At 37.3% G+C, this 22786-nt stretch overlaps 1 protein-coding gene across 1 annotated transcript; it reads left to right on the forward strand.

The window, feature by feature from the left end:
- Positions 1-3729: 3729 nt before the first annotated feature.
- On the forward strand, positions 3730-17636 carry LOC117327845. The gene is made up of 7 exons (XM_033885049.1): positions 3730-4824; positions 5171-5297; positions 12008-12173; positions 12643-13654; positions 13937-14054; positions 15177-15331; positions 15609-17636. Exons 1-7 carry the CDS (start codon positions 3869-3871, stop codon positions 15712-15714), a joined length of 2640 nt encoding a protein of 879 aa, XP_033740940.1. The 5' UTR covers positions 3730-3868; the 3' UTR covers positions 15715-17636.
- Positions 17637-22786: the final 5150 nt, after the last annotated feature.

Genomic DNA, 22786 nt, shown 5'->3' on the forward strand with positions numbered 1-22786 from the left:
TTTCCTTGGATAAGCAAATTTTGAATAACCGGGGCATTCAAAAGAATCGTCCTCTGATATCCAGCATTCACTGATACATATTACATCATGGTTTTGTATAGTTTGTAGACATTCTATGTCGTTCAGTTTAATACACAGACCTTTGCCAATGTTCCAATAAGCCACGGATATGTAATCTGAACAGACACTCTCCGCGCCTCCCTACCTTTTGTTGTCATTGCAATTAAGATGGTGCGACTTAGGATTATCGTGATAATCACTCCTACCAAGCCTAGTCCTATCTGTTCCAACTCGTCCAGGTGGCGAACGAGCTCCCATGGGATTATCAGTATATGATCCATTGTAGATATCTGTAGATGATCTCCGAGCTCGTGAGGCCGGAGGTTGGTTTCGGTCCTCATTGCTGTTAGGGGTGGAGGCGGAACGCCCTCTCTTGTTGGCTCTACTGTTGTTCGGCGTGTAGCTTGTTTCCTGTTGATTTCTTTGGGTCGAGTTATTTGTCCATGACCATGGTTATCTTTCTGTCTCGTGCTTTCAGAGCACCATGTAGAGTCACCTTCATAAGGTTGACCATCAATGAAAAGCCTGTCTTTAACAAGTTTCACGTGATGACCAGCTGATTTATAGTGTCTCATTACCGGGTATAATTGTTTCCTCCTCTCTTCCACAATGTCTGGAAACTGTTCGTTTATGCCATATCGCTTCCCTTTCAACAGATATCCCCGCCGTTTAACTTCCTCTTTGTCCTCATAGTATAGGAACCTCACAACGATAGGGCGATAATTGCCGTGCCTGTTGAATCTATGTACATTGGCAAATTCAATATACTTATGGATGCCGAGTTCAAATTTGAAGAAATCTCTGACTTTATCAGCAACCACTTCATCTTTTTGTTCAAGAAGGCCTGTTAACACAAGGTTGTATTTCATTGACCGGCATTGTTGATCCTCCATCGTCCTTTGCAAAGCTCCAGTCTCATGCCGTATATTTAACATTTCATTTTGGATTACTGCCATGCTTGTCACTTGATCGGTCATAGAATCGCTGCATGTTTTAATCTCTTTGTGAGCCCTAGAAATGTTTTTTTCGTTTTGATCAGCTTTTTCCTTCACATTGTCATACATAAAACTGAGAGGCGTACTCAAACACCGGTAAAATAAAACTGAGAGGCGTACTCAAACACCGGTAAAATAAAACTGACGGGCGTTCTCAAACAGAATATTCCTATTAAGAATATGTTTTAACTTTTTAGGTTGAAAGTCAAAACTTTAAATTGATGAAAGAAACGAAAAAAACAGCTTCTCAAATTATGTCGTTTTAATTCCGAAATACGTAAAATAATGAAAATATTTACGCATCTACATGGTCGATATCCACATCCACACCACAGAGTAACTTTTAGGTTTGGCTGGACACTGGACCTTAATCCCTGTAAGATATTCCACAAATGATGGGTATATGATTAATTGAGGTATCCACTATGTGATCTGACTATATACCAGTTGATGCTGGTATGATGTATACCAAATTTAGTTGATGCTGGTATGATGTATACCAAATTTAGTTGATGCTGGTATGATGTATACCAAATTTAGTTGATGCTGGTATAATGTTGGATTGAAGTACACTTCACGAATCAGAATTACATTGCAAGGTTCAAAGTGAATGGCCTTCCGTAAACAACACTTCTTTGTGTCGTGTCCCACTCAGTTTACCATAGAGTACCTTCTTTCTACATTATTGGAGAAAGAAATAAAACTCATATAATATTCAAATAAATTCATTTAATTTATTACCTCTGGCTCGACAGCCAATCAGTTTTGTACAAACATAATACATAATAATTCATATTGTACAAAATACAAAGGATAACATATGGAGGTCAACATGAACATCATCATATAAATATTACACAATGTACATAGTATACATATCAATCTATATTGTTACACTTATATATGGCGATACTTTTAACACTACGAAAATATGTATATCAAACATAAAGTTCAGGAGCAAATGTATTCTGTTACATAACGACCTTTTAGAGGAAGACTGAGTTTGTGGAAACACGTGCAAGAATGTCTACCACGTCCTTTTCATGTGTCGCTGTTATAATGCACAGAGACGTTGGCTTCACTATTGCAATAGAATATATACAATATGATTACGTAGACGTGGCAGAGAGTAGTTTACGGAACGATAGTGCAGATCAAGATATGATTCTAATCAGATTGGAATATGTACAAGTCAACATTTTTTATTGGAATATTCAATGTAACAGGTACGGTTATATAAGAAGACGCTACCTCCAATGTTTACCCTATGATAATAAGAAGACACTACTTCCAATGTTTACCCTCTGATATTAAGAAGACGCTACCTCCAATGTTTACCCTATGATATAAGACACTACCTCCAATGTTTATCCTATGATAATAAGAAGACACTACTTCCAATGTTTACCCTCTGATATTAAGAAGACGCTACCTTTAATATTTACCCTCTGATATTAAGAAGACGCTACCTCCAATGTTTACCCTTTGATAATAACAAGACACTACCTCCAATGTTTACCCTTTGATAATAATAAGACACTACCTCCAATGTTTGCCCTATGATAATAAGACACTACCTCCAATGTTTGCCCTATGATAATAAGACACTACCTCCAATGTTTATCCTAAGATAATAAGAAGACACTACCTCCAATGTTTACCCCATGATAATAAGACACTACCTCCAATGTTTACCCTATGATAATAATAAGACACTACCTCCAATGTTTATCCTATGATACTGAGAAGACGCTTCCTCCAGTGTTTGCCCTCTGATAATAAGAAATTAAGACGCTACCCTATGATATTACTTTGTAATCATTTGGAGATTATTCGTTCCCATTGGTTGGAGATAGTATTGTTTCTGTACACAATTATATTCTTACTACTGGCAAATTTTCTCTAAATGAATAATATGACACTTATAATATATATCTCACATCTACAAACTTACACTAAGGAACTTTAAACTACTTATAACATGTACATGTATATACGTGAGTTGTGTGTATGCTATTTAATGTCTGGTACATGTGGTGATTGATTTACGTAAGCGTCTGTAGTTGGATTGTTCCTATTTCCATTTGTCGTTGCTGATCGTTGTTTTTGTTTATTTTATCTCAAGACATCTTTTATATATTGATCACTAGGTTACCCCGCTGAGGGCCCCACAATATCACACTGTAATTAACTCTTCGCCACCTGGTGGAAAAAGCGCATATTTACCTGGATATTTGGGTCACGCGGCAAATAATTGAGTCATCTCTTCCACAGGTAAACAAAAGAAAGAAGTTCCCTATAAATTAAATTAATACAAATATATATTTATATATATTTTTTATATATTAATAGACAAAATCACGTCTATTTTTTCATTTATATTTTATTTTTATGTTTATATAGGACTCGGGGGGTCACCTAAGGATATCAGTTAAACATATTATTAGTGGCATGATCAAAATCGATATAATTACGTGACAGTGAAAACCCAAAACTTGTTTCAAAATTATAAACAACAAAAGAATCACGGTTGCTAGCCCGGAGTGTTGTATTTACCTTCAAATGATATCAGATTGGCTTACCTGTCACCCCCAAGTTAGCCCCTGTCATAATAGTATACACACCTGAATCATACCTGTGGCATGCGCAGTAGATGAAAGCGTCTTTTACCTTATTTGAATAGGTGATCTAATTGAGGACGCCATTTTGAATCCACACGAAGCGACAGCACATTACTCCTTTGTGAATTTTGAGTAGATATACAGGACCAAGAGCATGGGATCTTAGCCTTGAAAACAGACCAAACTTTAACAATGGGTTTGTATACGCGTGTGATTTTGGTGGGATTTACCTTGACACTGTACGCGTCATGGTGCGGAAGTGTTTCACAATCGGGCGTTTTCCACTGGTTAGCAGAGGATCGATTCGACGAAATCATGGACAGAATGTCGTCCGTTACCGCCGATAACTGCAGATCCAAACCAAAAGAGAAACTTCGCCTTCCCATGGAAACCGTTTCACAGTTACCACGGTACAATATGCTACTCAGTACCGTAATATACTCCAACAGATCCCAACTTTTACATTTACACAACATGGCTCTCAATCGGGCATTTTTCTACAGTTTCATTTACCAGAGACAGAACAGGTCCGAAGATTTCATGAACCAGCCAGGTCTTCAGTACCTATACATGGCGGCCACTGCCGACGTGACTGGAAGTGAGGGATTCATAAACGGCTCGGCTTTGTACTTCGACAATCACTGTAGTTACCCCCAATGGTACCTCTATAATGGTGTAGAATTCAACAAAACACTTCCCCTATTTGGACCTCGAGCTTGGAGAACAGACGATTATAACGAACCGACAAATTGGTTACGAGAACCAACGAACAATACTGTGGACATCCACGATTATGGGGCAGGGACAATGAAAAACTATACGAGCGATGCTTTCAAGGCCGCCCCTTGGTATTCTGCATGGCTTCCGGACTACGACAAGAGTAAAGATTCTCTCAGAAAGTTTACTTATTTCGTAAACGTCAAGTTTTCCAACGCCACAGGTCAGTTTACACATAAAGAGTTCGAGGGAATCGATTTTTTCGGCCCTCCCCAACCCGGACAGTCGGATAGGGACGTGTCCCTCCCGGTCGAATGGACGATGCCGTACTTTGACTGCGGACGTTCCAACAGGTGGATCGTCAGTGCCCACTCGCCTGTAGTCGAATACATGCCGAGATACTCCAATTGGACCCATCTCCGTAGACCCAGGTAATAGGCCAAATAACATTCAAACACGTGTTTGCTGAATGTAACATCGATCGCGTTCAACAGATATAAACAGGGACGTGTCCCTGATATAAAAACAAAACAAAACGATCCCCTATATTTAGATTGTCATAGGTACAATAAAGCATGTGACAATTTTAAAGCATTAAACTAAATTTGGTCAAAATCATTCAACATATATATAATGTACAATATTAGTCGTATATATCGGAGCAATGTAATACTAACAGGGATTTTCTTAACTGTTGTACCTTACAAAGTAATTACTCATGTATATGTCAAAATTCGCTGGGCCGATTATTATTATTTACTGACGTCCATTTTGCAGATTTGTTGCAGTAGTGACCCAGGACATCGAGTTTGAGAGGATAGATTTCAACCCCTGTCCAAAGAGTGAAGGCAACCCCGACCCGAACTACTTGAAGGATACTGCACGGTGTAAACCCACCACAATGGTAAATATACGGTGTCAATTTTAACGTCAGTGTGGGTAGTTACATTTATGTATGTTGGGTAGTTACATTTATGTATGTTGGAGAAGGACAACATGTACCGAAACCAGGGGTGTCATAACAAACCACGTGTGTATAACTATTGTCACGCAGGTGTCGCAACAAACCACGTGTGTATAAATGTATTGTCACGCAGGTGTCACAACAAACCACGTGTGTATAAATGTATCGTCACGCAGGTGTCACAACAAACCGCGTGTGAATAAATGTATTGTCACGCAGGTGTCACAACAAACCATTTGTGTATAAATGAATTGTCACGCAGGTGTCGCAACAAACCACGTGTGTATTACTGTATTGTCACACGGGTCATAACAAACCACGTGTGGATAAATGTATTGTCACGCAGGTGTCACAACAAACCACGTGTGTATATATGTATTGTCACGCAGGTGTCACAACAAACCACGTGTGTATAAATGAATTGTCACGCAGGTGTCGCAACAAACCACGTGTGTATTACTGTATTGTCACGCAGGTGTCACAACAAACCACGTGTGTATAAATGAATTGTCACGCAGGTGTCGCAACAAACCACGTGTGTATTACTGTATTGTCACACGGGTCACAACAAACCACGTGTATTACTGTATTGTCACAACAAACCACGTGTGTATAAATGAATTGTCACGCATGTGTCGCAACAAACCACGTGTGTATAAATGTATTGTCACACAGGTGTCACAACAAACCACGTGTAAATAATTGTACTGTCACGCAGGTGTCACAAAAACCACCTGTATATAAGTGTACTGTCATGCATTTTTTTGCCTAATACGAATCTCGGTACATTACGTTGCCTATAAACTTCCTTCATAAATAATTTGAATGTGACGTTACAATTTCATGACGTCACTATATATTTGTATAAATTATACAGGTAATGAATTGAGATTCAGAATCGACAGTTCTGTTTCTTATAGACATTAGGACCATATATTAGCTCTACTTTCATCTACCAGGGACGTACATATATTACCCTCCCTTGCTTACCGACATCTATGCTTAACACCGTTGACAGATCATATTTATTTCGATTTGGAGAATCTGTCCGAAAGATAATAGTCACGTCCGTTGAAATCTGTCAGCTGTCCAATGGTGAGCTTGTGTTGAAGAGCCGCTATACAGAGAACATTAAACAATGGTTTGGTTGGTCTGTTTCACGTGGAAACGGTGTGTCTTAGAGAAAGAGAGAGAAAGGTGTGTGGGGATGGGGATTATGAATAAATGATGGTAAATTTCAGATATAGCTACGTAGTTCCGTTTGATTATACTCCCTAGTCTTCCATGAAATATGCTTGAGCGGAACTGTATTACATATCATGTTTAGTGAAACAGCGTCGTTCAGTATACACTGTACATTGTGAGGTGTCGAACCCCAATAAACAAGACACAGAACGAGGTAAATCGTCCAGTGGATACATCTGATTTAACAAGAAATAAATATCAAATGATATTAGTAAGTAAGAATGTCTGAAGTTATTTGATGTTCTAGGAAGTTACATTGTCATCACCAGGGTTCTCACATAAAAAACGTGACATTAGTTGGCTCTGACCCAGATAGAACTAGTCTTAGTTCTCATTGTAGTGCTCTCAGTATGAAATAGTGTGGCCCGGGTTTATCCACTGTTAGATAGAAGGTCGGTTCCATCCGTTAGTGTGTGTTGTTTTTTGGATCAAAACTGACTTAATTATATGGTTAAAAATGTCAAAAGAGGTTTGGTTAAAATTAAAATAACACGCTCCTGTAGATTTATAAGACATTTACAAAACAAATCATGCATATACTTAATATATTTTCATACTACCGATCGGATGTGATTCATTGGGCTCGTTTCGATTAGATCACTGTTATTTTTTGTAAGTTCTCCTATAAACAAAACCCACACAACTTGTACTTTTAATTCCATTGGTTTTTGTCATTGGCGTTTTTGTTGATAGATTAAGTATCTTATTGTCATTACGTTAGAAATTATTGCATGCATTTTAAAAAGTGTACTTGTGGACTTTCTGTCTTCGAATCACTGGCACGCGAATACAGCTAGAACCATGTACAAATTACTAATGTATTATTAATTATCTGGACGATGTCTGAATTAGGGGGTCGGTGTGGCTGTCACTCAGCATGGTTCTTAACATCGGCTGATACATCCTATATATCGACATAGACGTGTTCCGTCTCTGCGTTTGACACGGATAGTCCATTATACATCATACTGATGACGAGTTTGACACGGATGGTCCATTATACATCATACTGATGATGCGTTTGACACGGGTGGTCCATCATACATCATACCGATGACGCGTTTGACACGGATGGTCCATTATACATCATACTGATGACGCGTTTGACACGGATGGTCCATTATACATCATACTGATGACGCGTTTGACGATATATCTGATTTGTTGACAAACAATGGCCAATGTGATATGTGTAAGTGAAAAAAACCTGCATGTCTAGTAATCTAGAGTCCTTTTTTGTCAGGTGTTGGACATAAATAAACTCTATGTGTTTCATGGAAAAGCATTCCGTCTCGAATGGTCCTTTCTTTGTATTGATGGCCCGTGTATACTGCCAAGTATCGAGCAATACATTTGAAGGTCCGTTGGGGCTGCGATTGCTTAGTCGGTAAGAGCGCCGGCCAAGTAATCTCAGGTGATGTGGTTCGATGCTCCCTACCCGTGTGGGTTTGTGTTCCTCGAGAAGCTGAGAAACAGACCGGCCTGCTCTGTCGTGGTGGTGTTCTTGGGCAAAACACTTTATCTAAATTGCTCTGTGTGGCATGCCGTATGTTGATCATTAGTGTAGTCACCAACTACTACAGGGAGGCAGCGCCTGAAAATGACACAGGGTTTTCACGGGGCGATTAACTTAGCAAACAAGCAAGCTTTTGCACACCCCGAAAAGTGTTCAAAATCTCGAGCGGTCAGTCCATTTCAAAATTGCAAACAATCCATCTGCATGGGCAACAAGACTTGTAAAGGAAACTTAAAACTAAACGTAAAGATTGTAAATATATCTCTGTTTTTATCTCCATTCTTTTTCAAATAAGGATTAGCGGGTACATATGGGGGAAATATCATGAAATTCCATTATTAATATGTCAATCTGGACACCGGCTGGTGTTGCTATCGTGTCCACGTAGCCGAGATATCACGGATGTATTCGTTGCCATAGTGTTGCATGCGGTTTATGGACCATGTTGATTACTATCAACAACCTATTCCGTGCCAGTACATTATGGCAGACGACCTCAGGGTTTATGATGAATGAGAGACTATAGTATTATCGACCGACGGCGTTCGATTGGTCGCGCCATGGCGGTACGCGGCAGGCAACGCATTGTCCAACGAGAACGGAACGTAAATTATAGTCGTATAGTCACAAATCTATAATTAATGAACTGAAGACAAAGCGAAAACTAATAAATACAGAGGTACCCAACGGCTTCATTACTATACCACATAAATGCCAATACGTAATAGTACATAGGACTTCTGCTGTTCAAATATTAGGATTATCCAGACTTAATTCTGGTGGGTGAAGCTACATGTTCAAATGAACTATCTGTATACAAGGCATATATCTCGACATAAGACCGGTGTGTACATTTTAATGGACGGAGGAATCTTGTCATCGCCATGGCAACTGGAAGCGTGGTAATATGTCAGTCGGAGTTGACATTACGATCGCCATTAGGCCTTAGTGTATCAACATCGTGGTGCGGGGTCGTGCTGACGGACACGTTTTGTAGACACAGGTATTCCCTAGGAATGTGTGTTTCGAGCTAAGTACACTAGTTTATGTTAGATCACTAAAGCATTCGATTATAAGAGGCTATTTTTTTTATTGCCTAATGATATTGTTACGAATCTTGTAGTACCATTGCGCTGGAAACCAGTCTATAACTATTGGTCATTCGTCGATGCCAGCATCCTACTCGTATCGCTTATAGATCCATTGTACTTTTACATTATATCAATATATCATGCTTTGTCTATGTATTTTCCTAGTCCAATAATTTTATTAGGGTATCGTCACTCCTTTAACTGTAATGTATGGATTTTAAACAGGTCTTACCATTTTTGTCTCAACTTCATTGAGAGGTCCAACTTGCTTTCTGATGGCGTCGTCAACCATATGGTAAAGTCTAACTTCAACCAGACTTGGTGGACATCTCGTATGGAACGCCAAATTAACATAAATTTAATTAATTGAACCTATCTTCAAATAATTGAAGATAGGTTCAATTCCATTAAAGAGAGTTTTAATTCAATTAGAGGTAGGTACGATTCAGTTAAAGATAGGTTCATTTCAGTTGAAGATAGGTACAATTCTATTAAAGATAGGTTTAAATAAGACCAATTGAACCTATCTTCAATTGATTTGAACCTACCCCTAATTGAATTGTACCTATCTGCAATTGAATTGAATCTATCTCTAATTGAATTGAACCCATATTCAATTACGAACGAATAGGGAAAAGGGGCGAATTAAAGATAGGTTCAATTGAATTGAAGATAGGTTTAATTTAATTAAGGATATGTTTTATTTGAAGATAGGTTTAATTCAGTTAGAGATAGGTTCAATTCAATTAGAGATAGGTTCAATTCAATTACAGATTGGTTCAATTCAATTACAGATAAGTTCAATTCAATTACAGATAGGTTCAAATGGTCTTATTTAAACCTATCTTTATAATTGTACCTATCTTGAATTAAATTGAACCTATCTTTAACTGAATTGTAAAATAATTCAAATAATTGAAGATAGGTTCAATTAATTGAATACATATGTTAATTTGGCGTTCCATAGTTCTGTAGGGGAGAATGATTTGTTTTCGACTAAAAATGTCATATTTAGATAAACTCTGAGAAATTAACGATTTTGCAGATTTGCTATTCCTGTTGCTAGACATCATTGATTCAATATTTCCAATGTATGTAAGGTATACAGTAATCGGACGGGTTCTCATGTTACTACCGCCTTTTAAGCTGATTTACATAGTGAGATCGTCAGAAAATTCGGACTAGGGTGCTAACATAACACCACACATATATATATATATATATATTATCTTATCAGTTATTAGTTTGGAGGATTGCTTGGTTGATTTTTGGAGATAGTACAACATTTCAGTGAAATTGATCTACGAACTAAGTGGAACAGACGAGACATAATTATGCATGATTCTTGTTCAGTATAAAATGTAAACTATTGAGTGTTCTTTGAAGTTACATAGAATTGTCGGTGAACATTCATAGAAAAAGTACTTGGCATTTATGTACTACACACATTTTCCAGAGATTTTTGTTTCGTGTTATTGATACTTTATGCCTGATTTAAACAGTCAGATTTTTAATGGATTCATAGAAATTATCAAAAATACCTTAATATTTGACTGCCGGTTTATAATGTTTATCATATAGGTAACACATTTAAAATTTTGGTAAATGATAACTTCAACAACGTTTTCCACAGTGTCGATCTAAAAATTAAAGTCTGCCTTTTCCCGATTTCCCCGCTTTGGGCCCCACCAAACTCCAACCAGAAATAAACGTTTCGGTGACCATGATTATAAAATTCGTGACGACGCTGAACACCCGCCAAATGCAGCGTGGTCATATCGAGCTAGAGAGAAGGTAAAGTACTGTATCTAAAAACATAAAACCCGAGTGTTGTTAAGACATGTTTGTTCACATTATTTATAAGAGAAAAAAAATAAAAACATCTAAGTTGATTGTTAAGCATTAAACCATACGGACTGACGTGTAAACTCTTCCAACGTCTATTTCCGTGATCGAGATGACTCTACAGATACGCCGTATAACAGGATGTTCATTTTACGGATCTTTATTGTCCCTATTATAAGACGTGTTAACATTATTTTAAAGTAATATTTGTATAGACACAGATGTGTGTATATAATGTAGTCGGTCTTCATTCAATACACTGGTTTATATATATGGCGTCGCGCCTTCTTTTCTCCTTGATAGCTTCGGCTATTACAATATATATTAAAACTCGAGCTTGTGTAAAACCGGAGATGGGCAAAGCGTCAACTTTTTAGGAACCCAAGTCATTTATGAACGATGTGTTTTAAAACGCATATAGATAACAAATGATATGATGCCCACCCCCTGTCTCTTGCATAGTGCTCAGTGAAAACTTCATGTAATAATTATAGCTGGTTATTGCTGTGAGTGTGTGAACTATACTGTAGTATAGGATTAAGATGGATAAATTGAAGTGACTTGACCAGAATTCCAACTCGTGTCTGCGTAACGTGGAACAGATGCTAACCATTTGAGCTACCAGTCCCAATTCCTCGGTCTTTCAACAAACACATACACAAGACACTATTCCACCTCAATTATTATTTTTAGTGGATGACAAATGTAAATGGACCCAGAATCTCAACAATGAAGACATAACCTCTTATTATATATAGCAGTATTGTTTAGTCACCATTATAAGTTAACACATTTGTTGTTGAAATAAACAATCTGTATGTCCATGAAAATGATAATATTATAGTTACAAGGTATTTCAGATCGACCAACCAACTGCAGATCTGTACGAAATTTCACTACCATGTATCACATAATTCAGTATCAAAATGACACAGTTTTATTTGTATTTTCAGTGTGAGCCACTGAACGGCTATGGATTCCGACGAGGTGGTTACCAGTGTGTATGTCGACCTGGATACTACTTTCCCTGGTGGCATGGTGGGCCATTCCTGGGAGACGAGATTGAGATCGCGACAGAAGACGAATATTCGAACAACTTTGATTGCCTCCCTGTAGAAGGTAAAAATAGGCTATTTCATGTCAAAATAAGTCTTTGATTTTGTATGGATTTGCATATGACTTCGTTATAAGTTCATATTGAGTTGTGTACTTATCATATCATGCATTGAATGAGAATTGTAGTAAAGATATTACTGGTATAAATTTAATTCTTTTGAGGGTGTTAGAGAAGGGTACTTTAGAATGTTAACTTGTAAATTTCAATACAATTTGGAGTCTTCTTGATAGATTAAAATGGGGGTTTTTTTTGTGATATTTTTGGACATCCCATGGCCAGTCTAATAAAATTATTTTTCACTTCTTAGCATTTGAGTACAGAGCAAAATTAAATTGTATACAATATGGCTTAATAAGTATTTATATAATTTCCTTTTCAAGAATACATCTATTTCTGATACATGTAATTAATTACCATAATAGAGAAAGGATTTATTGTGAATTTAATACAAACATTTTATTACAATTACAGAGCTCCAGGTGATACCAAATGAAATGCCTACATTTGTGCAGAGGAGAAGGAAGAGATCAACATTAATAGCTAAGAAGTCCACTTTATTTAACATTATTACCTCTGGACAGAGTCCTAGAGTCAAGTTAGTGGCCAGAAGATCTGTTCCAAAGGATAAAATGAAAGAAAAGCTCAGAAATCGTAGACATATTCCACGTTACCAAGGACAAAGTAAGAAAGTTCGAAATAAACGTGATCTATTTGATGCTGATAAGAGAGTTAAAATGGACAAGATTTTGTTGAGAAAGGCACAGACCAATTCTGCAAACTGTAAAACCAAAATGCCTTACGAACTCTTCCTCCCCGGAGATGTTGCCTATGGTGTGGAGAAACAGTTTGAGGCTCAAGGACGCACAGCTCTTCGTTTAGCCCACTTTCTCTCAGACTTCTTACAAAATGTTGATGAATATGAGAATTTTGGTAGTATGACTGGTGACAGGCGTTTAAATGAAACCCATTTGTTTGGAGAAGTTATTGCTAATGTCATGTCAGACTATAAAATCCTCGGCAGTGGTGTTTTCTTTGAGCGTTACAAATTCCGCATGTCCCCACCTATTAATTACACTGATCCTCGATACTCCAATGGCATTGTTAGAGAATTTTTTGGTCCGTATTCATGGAGGAAGCAGACCAAAACAGGTGATGGTTTGGATGAATTCTTTGCTGTGGACTCTGCTGGATACTCCAAATACTACACAGATGAGGTTTGGTACAGAACTATCAAATCGAGATGGCAGACCAATTTCCATAGTCTTGTTAAATACACAGCCAAACCCATGGTGAGGTCTGATGTGAACGGCACTAGTCTTGTCAGGTTTGAGTACTACCCCATCCAGTACTACGCTCCCAAGTATGAACATGGAGAATGGCTGAGACCAGAGTTCAAATGTGATGACCGTGTCATGGACTGGGTGGTTACCTATGTGGTTCCATTTTTCGGATTTAATGAACTGAAAACAATGCATGAATTCAAGTAAGAATCTTAAGTGTCATCAACAATTTTTTTCTTTGAATAATGTTTCAAGATCTTATAAGAGACAGAAGTGTTTACTTAGGGCTATTCCATTAAGATATCCTACAGGAGGACTCCACAAATAAAGAACCTTTATGCATATGCATGAATAATCTGATTGAAAAAAAATCTTGTGATATATTATTTATTTAATGAATTATTTCACTTAGTTTCTGTATATTAAATACACTATTGTATAATGTTACACTGAATTTTAAATCTTAAATCAATTTTATTTTGCAGGGGAGTTGTGAAAGTTGATGTCAAATTGGATTATCTAGATATAAATCAGTGTCCTCAGGATTTTTATGTCGCCAACGCTTTCAAAAATACTGCAAAATGTGACTTCAAATCCACTCTCGTAAGTAAACAATGAAAATTCAAAGCATAATTCATCCCTCTATGTTACAGTAGTTACACTAACATTTCGATGTTTTAATGAATTGCCATTTTATCAGCAGTTTGTACTTGTTTTACTAGTATGAATAATGAAAACCCTGTAGTCCTCCAGGAATGTTCGAGTTGGTGTGTCGTAGCAAAAATAGGTCATTCTTACCAACACTTTGACCTATATATCAAAGAAAAGGCTTGTTCTATCTCCTGCATTACTTCTCACTCGGACTTGAGGCACAGCGTTCATCTCTCTTAGGCAAGTTGTGGCATGGATTCACTTGCATTGAAGTAAGAGCATATTTGTCCATTTGTAACACGGATTCTTTTCTGTGTCTAGGGTTAGTTAATGGATCTAGCTACTTGGTAGGAAGATAAGGGTGTGTTGAGAATGAATGATTATCTATTTGACTTAAAGGGAGTGGAATTTCTGTAGTTGTACAATTTCTGAAGTTGTACTTGTCCAGATGATGAGGTCTCTGATATAGGCTGTATGTATGCTCTTTAGGTTGTAATGTAGCCTGCAGGTTTTCAGTAAGGACATTGATTTGTGACAATTTCATATATTTGAACATGCTTATTCATCAAGATGGGAATAGATTTCTTTGTTCCGATGGGATCTGAATCTAGATTTCTGGTTGGTCGTCCTTGGCACTGGCGGAATACTCACCTTATATCGCTTGTGAGTATTCTCTGGTGGCAAAGATGAATACCAGAGTGTTCATCGCAAGACTTCAAAGACAAGTGTTCTTATGGAATGGGGTTTGTGTCCAGCAACAAGCATGCATTTGAAGGGATAGATCATTCTGTGGTCAACAAATTTTGGAACAATTATTAAAATTGATGGATTGGTTTTCTATTGATATTCTGTTATTTTTCATTTTCTTTGCTTTAAAGATACCCTGGTATGTGAATTTGATGATGGTTTGAATTCTGCAGCTGTGCAAGCTTGGAAAATATTAATCAGGAGGACTCTGTAGATAAAATGAAGTTTTGATAGATTTTAATGTGTATTTAATGTTAAAATTTATATGAATAATGATATTAAAAATACTCGGCACACAATATAACTTGTTTTTGAAAATCTTTGTAGTGTATTCCCCTTCCTGGAAAAAGGTTCCAAACGGGCTCCTACAAATGTGAATGTCGTCAGGGATACGAGTATCCATTCAATGACCTTGCTTGGTTCTACGATGGTCAAACTATGGAGGAAGAGTATTCCAAGAAGTTGAGAGGAGAACCAAATAGGTAAATATATTTTGACAGTTTCGAACATTAAGCAATAAAATATGAACTTTTCAACATGTACAAGTTAGAACCTTGCCAAATGTCTTTAAAAAACTGAATTCATTTTAACATATCATTATTCTTTAGGACTTGATTAAACCTGTTACATTTTTCAGTAACATATATAGGACACTTGATAGTAACTTAGTGTGCTTATCTCTGATGAGTTGCAATAATTTTACATTTAATCTCTATTCTTATACCAAATTTTTATTCAGCACTTCTTTATGGTTTGCAGGTTTGGAACCCTGAAGTGTCGTATAGCTGGTGCTGCTTCCATTGTTGCCAACTGGGCCTTAGTTACCGGATCTATCTTGGCCTTCCTCTTCCTACAGCGGTGGTAGATGGCAGGGCTGGAGAAACAACACAGATTACTTTTGTTGAAAGTGCCATATTGAAAATAAGGTGTTTATTTTCACACTGATAGGCGTAATCATGTATGGTATTTTACCTGAAGTGCAAGAAAACATTAATGATAATTGTACTTCTGTATGGTATTTTAAATTGAAGTGCAAGAAAACGTTTCTGATAATCTAAATAATAAAAAACATTGATAATTCAGAATCTTTTTAAAATGTTGGATGAAAGTTTTATCAAAGTGTAATACAATGTTTTTTGAATGAAATCGGGATATATTATTTTATGGACAAAATAAGATTAAAGTTTCAATCGGAGTTGATGAAAAATGTGTGTATGCTTGTGAGAAAGGGATACTTTATATTGTATGAAATATATTTTTATACAGAGAAATGGAAATCTATGCAAATGTGATATTGAATGTGTATGATTATATCAATTGTAAATATTTGTATATTTTGTATATAGCGGTATAAATGTATATATTTTCTAAAAATCATAGCTCAAAGCGTAAACCCCTTCCATGAGTTAAACAGTTTCGTTGTAATTCAAAAGTAAGAAATATCTTCAAAAGATGTCACCACCTTCAATCCAACGACAATATATATATAAGTGATTTCCTGTGAACATTTCAATAATATGCATGCCATTTTCTTATAGAACAAATTCTAGTGCATTCCTAAATTTTAGCAGATTAGTACAGTGGTGAATTTGCCCACCAAACATTTTCTATAGAAAAAAAGAGAATACTTAGAAAATGAAACTAATACAATGCCTCCAACACAAATATAGATTTCCTTAAAATATTAATGTTGACAGTATTGTCACAACATTATAATAATAATGATTTATTATCATTACTATATAATAGTAATTCTATATTATTATAATAACTTAATCTGTTGTAAATAAGGAGACTTTATACTGGTCAGCACCACTGATAATTTAATTTTCTTCTGTACATCATTAATTAAGACCTGCTCTGCTATTCTAGACTTGCCTTAAATAAATGTAGGATTTTTCAAAATATTTAAGGTTTGAAATTAAAATTGGCATGGCTGAATTCATTACATGCAGCTGAAAATTAAGATTTGATTCTTTTTAAAGTGAATGAAAGTTGATTTGTCTTAGTTTATTATAAAAGCAAATATCTTCCTGTATTTTGTGCAAGAATGTATAAATGGTTGTGAAAGGAATTTGGGGGCAAAATATGAAAATGAGTGTCGTTAACATTTAAGTTGATTATTGATATGTATATACATAGGTACATCATTGCTTCATTGCAAATAACTAATTTCAAGAGTGCTGAGGAATTTGTTGGAAAATACATTTGTATGTAGATAAATTATATATAATGTCCCATTTATTTTTCATCAACAGTTGCCCTTTTCAAAACATGATAGCCCATTTCTCCTGGAATTATTTACCTTGAAATAATCGGAAAAAATTCTATACCAAGTGTATTACCAATAATTTATTGAATGTAAATTGTTTTTCTATCTAATTCAATCATTTGTTGTCTCGTTATCTTTTTGCGGGTTTGTCTGGTTCAGCAGAAGATAAACAATGTCATGTAATTTTTTTGATTTTTTTTAATATACCCGTTAATTTTTGGGGTCCGTCTTTCTAAAACAATTGTTTAAACGTTGAAGATTTTCTAATTGTTAACGATTCTTGTACGCATCAAGATCAATGTAGGGCTAGTCATTTTACACCTAACATTGTATATAGATGGTCTAATTTACATCCTGTTTTTACCTAACATTGTATATATATAATCCATTATACATCCTTCATGTATATCATGCTTTTTTTCTACAACAGATTATTAATATTTTGTCATTCAAGTCTTTGAATGAGGATTATTTTGTATAATGATGATTTAATAAATATAAATATGAATCTTGAATTTGCCTGGTTTTTATTTCCTTATGCATGAGTGAAACATCGCGTGTGTAACAGTATTTCTCATTAACAACTGACAACTTCTGAAGCAATTATATTTTTTTTTTTTTAAATATTTCTGAATGTAAGTTATTTGTCCAAATATGAGAAAAAATGTATGCTACTATATTTGAACAATCTCGTCAATCCCAAAACAAATGTGCGTTGTTATTTTCAAATAATGTATGTTGAGGGTTTTCAATACTATGGTAGGTATGATACAAAACTGGATATAATTCACACTGAAGTAAGTGTAACAGTAAATCTATGTGGATGTTATTCCTTAATACTGATGGGTGGGGGGGGGGGGGGGGGCATGATATTGCTCACTGGGAGAATTATTGCTGTAATCCTGGCATCCAGAGACTGGTTCATTTTCTAATGAGGATATACAGCTTGGGTATTTCACGTGTGTTCCCTATGACAACACCAATTCATTGGTACTACAGTTGCAGACCTGCTGCCTTTCACCGTGACCTTTGACCTATTCATAAAAACCTACCCTTGGTCACAACTAGTGTGTTCTCCGCCACAAGATCCTTCTATTGGTACTACGTGGTGAGTACATCCCCTCAGACAACAGACTCCACCTATCTACATTTGCGGGCCTGTTGACCTTGACCGTAACCTTTGACCTATTTTAAGGTAGGAAAAAAGAGACTAATTCCAAATTTCAACCCACCTGGCGAGCTATGTTGTCATCTGACAGCTCTTGTCGGGTACAAGAGTAAAACTAATGGCCACATTAAGGTACAAGTAACACAATGTTATAGTCCAGTCCTTACACAGTATGCCCACAACACATCTCATATCAGATGGTCATTTGTCCATTGTAGAACTGAATACTTCCGCAAAAATCACTGGTTTTGGGTTTCCACCCTGTGTAGCCCTGGCTGGAATCCTGTATGTCAATACACACAATATATAATCAAGAATTATGTCTTATGTTGTGTTAACAGACGAGGCTAGTACCTATGGGGTCAACTATAGTGAAGATACTTTCTTACTTAAGGGGAATGGTCAAATTCAGACGTCTTGGTGATAACGCCAATCTGCTCAAATTACTAAACAAAACTTTAACGAACGTAATCAACACAAGAGGCCCAGAGGGACTGTATCGCTCACCTGGATTTCATGAGATATGAAACAAGAATGATGATTAGGTATATTTGTCACTGGTATTGCTATGTCAGTATATCATAGGCATTTTATATGGGTACATGAGGTTTTTATGCCAAAAAATACCTTAATCCAAGAAATGAAATTTGCACAATTTTGAATCCCCACCCCATGACCATGCTACCATACAAATGTGAGTGATATCCAATGCTTAGTTACAGAGAAGTCGTTTATTGCTTAGTTTCAGAGAAGAAGCTGTGTATATGAATTTATCCAAATTGACCCCTTTTGGCCCCACCCCTCAGTCCCTAAGGGGTCAGCCCCGTTATTTGTACAATTTTGAATCCCCACCCAACAGTGATCCTACCAAGCAAATGTAAGCAATTTCCATTGCTCGGTTTCAGAGAAGAAGTCGTTTATACCAATACAGCCCAATCAATCACATTTGGCCCCGCCCCTCAGGCCCCTGGAGGGTTCAGCCCCATCATTTGCAAAATTTTGAATCCCCACCCAATAGTGATGCTACCAGGCAAATATGAGCAATATCCATTGCTCAGTTTCAGAGAAGAAGTCGTTTATATCAATATAGCCCAATTGACCACATTAGGCCCCGCCCCTCGGGCCCCTGGGGGATCAGCCTCATTATTTGTACAATTTTTAATCCCCACCCCATAGTGATGCTACCAGGCAAATATGAGCGATATCCATTGCTCGGTTTCAGAGAAGAAGTCGTTTATATCAATATAGCTATATTGACCCCTTTTGACCCCGCCCCTCAGGCCCCTGGGGGGGTCAGCCCCACCATTTGTACAATTTTGAATCCCCACCCTATAGTGATGCTTCTAGGCAAATAAGAGCGATATCCATTGCTCTGTTTCAGAGAAGAAGTCGTTTATATCAATATAGCCCAATTGACCACAATAGGCCCCACCCCTCAGGCCCCTGGGGGATCAGTCTCATTATTTGTACAATTTTGAATCCCCACCCCATAGTGATGCTACTAGGCAAATATGAGCGATATCCATTGCTCTGTTTCAGAGAAGAAGTCGTTTATATAAATATAGCCCAATTGACCACATTAGGCCCCGCCCCTCAGGTCCCTGGGGGTCAGCCCCATTATTTGTACAATTTTGAATCCCCTCCCCATAGTGATTCTACCAGGCAAATATGAGCGATATCCATTGCTAGGTTTCAGAGAAGAAGTCGTTAATATCAACATAGCTATATTGACCCCTTTTGGCCCCGCCCCTCAGGCCCCTGGGGGGTCAGCCCCACCATTTGTACAATTTTGAGTCCCCACCCCAAAGGGATGCTTCTGACGAAATTTGGTCAAATTCTGATCTGTAGTTATGAAGAAGAAGTCAATTGTTGACGGACGGACGGACGACGGACGGCCGGATGACGGACGACGGATGCCACGGTATGGCATAAGCTCACATTGGTCCTTCGGACCAGGTGAGCTAATAAATCAGTTATGGTGAGAATGAGCAGGCTTTTCAGTATTCCTGCGTGTATGTTACGGGTGTTCAGTATTCTCGTGTGTATGTTACGGGTGTTCAGTATTCTCGTGTGTATGTTACGGGTGTTCAGTATTCTCGTGTGTATGTTACGGGTTTTCGGTATTCCCGTGTGTACCATATGTTATACCTGTATGGACCTGTCCAGTATATACCTGTATGGACATCTCCAGTATATACCTGTATGGACCTCTCCAGTATATACCTGTATGGAACTGTCCAGTATATACCTGTATCGACCTCTCCAGTATATACAATGTACCTGTATGGACATCTCCAGTATATACCTGTATGGACCTCTCCAGTATATACCTGTATGGACCTCTCCAGTATATACCTTTATGAACATTTCTAGTATATACCTGTATGGACATCTCCAGTATATACCTGTATGGACCTCCCCAGTATATACCTGTATGGACCTCTCCAGTATATACCCGTATGGACCTCTCCAGTATATACCCGTATGGACCTCTCCAGTATATACCTGTATGGACCTCTCCAGTATATACCTGTATGGACCTCTCCAGTATATACCTGTAGTATATACCTGTATGGACCTCTCCAGTATATACCTGTATGGACCTCTCCAGTATATACCTGTATGAACCTGTTAATTACAGCTAGATGTCTATCGTCATTAAACATGAATGTACAAATAACTGACAAAACCTATTGTTTTGAACAGGAATAACGTTTAATTGTTTACCAGATTAATGTCGTACATAGCAAATGTTATCACACCTTGGTATAAACAAAGACTCGATAAAAGAACAATCAACATTTTTCTTTAACAACTAAAATAAGCACTTGAATATCTGATACACTTACTGTAATGTTAACACAATGAACTTGGTGAACAACAAAAAATGTATCAAAACGTTCATGTTATTGTCACATGTAGCACGCCTCTTGCATCTTTCCTGTCAGCCTAGTTAAAAAGCTTGCAATACTGATATGATCCAATTGTTTTCACGAGTCTATCTATATTACCTTTCATGCACAATTTAATTGTCCGAAAATTCCAGGAAATGTAGCAGTTATCCAGAATTCGTTTAAAAAGCTTTCAATACCGATATGATCCAATTATTTTTGTACACGGCGAATTCATCAAATCATCAAAAAGTTGAGAATGTCCCAAAATCAGCACATAAAAAACTAACAGTGTACGTAGATGTCTATACAAATGAAGCTTGCGATAAAGGATACATTTCAAGAGAAGACCCCAAAGTTCTATAAGAAATGATGACTGCTGTCGTTTTACTGAGTGTCCTGATCCACCAGAGTTACTTCCCTTTGTCTTACGCTGTACGGAAGGCCTGGTGATAGTTTGACAGCCGACGCGAGCCGAGAATGGATTGACTGTCCACAAGACTACTGTCCACAAAACTACCAGAAACCATTGCTCTCTTTTGAGAGCTACCAGCGAGAAGTCCCCAGAATCCCCAGACATACATTCTGATGACCAGATTTCGTTTTATCACGACCCAATAACCACGATGACACCTTCCAAATGATATATGAATTCACGGGTATATCTATTTATAGACCTATATCCGCGTATAGACTGGTCGAATAGGGGCGAAATCGGGTAAACTTTTCCTGGCCACTGTAATGTTACCCCTGTGGCGGTCCTCACTGAACTGTATGATGGTCAACATTGTCTCTATCGCTTCCCGCCTCTTCACCACGCGCTTTGACTGCGCATGTCTGCACGTGGGAATGTGTGCTTTTAATCCTTGTGCGTACAGATATATCTTCCTACATTTCGGATATCCCGGACATGATATCATACTGGGCATCTTTCCTCTCCAACACGCTCCTGCAACAGGCAATCATGAACAGGTAAACATATATGGACAGGTGAGCATGACTGACAGGTAAACATGAACAGGTGAACTTATGAACAGGTGAACATATGAACAGGTGAACATATGAAGAAGTGATCATAAACAGGTAAACCTGAATAGGTGAACATATGAAGAAGTGATCATAAACAGGTAAACATGAACAGGTAAACATGAACAGGTAAACATGAACAAGTGACCATGAACAGGTAAACATACACAGATTAACATGAACAGGTGAGCATAAACAGATGCTCATGAACAGGTGATCGTGAACAGGTAAACATATACAGAGAAACATGAACAGGTGAGCATAAACAGATGCTCATGAACAGGTGATCGTGAACAGGTAAACATATACAGAGAAACATGAACAGGTGAGCATAAACAGGTGCTCATGAACAGGTGATCCTGAACAGGTAAACATGAACAATGTTTATTCAAATTTTGTGACATACATGAACAATGTTTATTCAAATTTTGTGACATAATGGCATTATAACACGAGACCTTGCTCCCAGAGTAAAACATGACACGTGTGCAAAACAAACAAACACTGTTTCTCTAAACAATAAAGTTCGTGTCAGTATGTGAAAGATACGTGTAAGGAATTCAGTGTGGTCTCTCGAGGG

Source organism: Pecten maximus, chromosome 5, assembly GCF_902652985.1.
Source record: "Pecten maximus chromosome 5, xPecMax1.1, whole genome shotgun sequence".
Lineage (NCBI taxonomy): Eukaryota > Metazoa > Mollusca > Bivalvia > Pectinida > Pectinidae > Pecten > Pecten maximus.

Bases quoted from the DNA above. Each gene is read 5' to 3' on its own strand.
- LOC117327845 (XM_033885049.1), top strand. From the start codon at position 3,869: ATGGGTTTGTATACGCGTGTGATTTTGGTGGGATTTACCTTGACACTG. The intron at 5,298-12,007 runs GTAAATATACGG...TTGTATTTTCAG, and splicing joins GGTGTAAACCCACCACAATG to TGTGAGCCACTGAACGGCTA. The intron at 12,174-12,642 runs GTAAAAATAGGC...TTACAATTACAG, and splicing joins TGATTGCCTCCCTGTAGAAG to AGCTCCAGGTGATACCAAAT.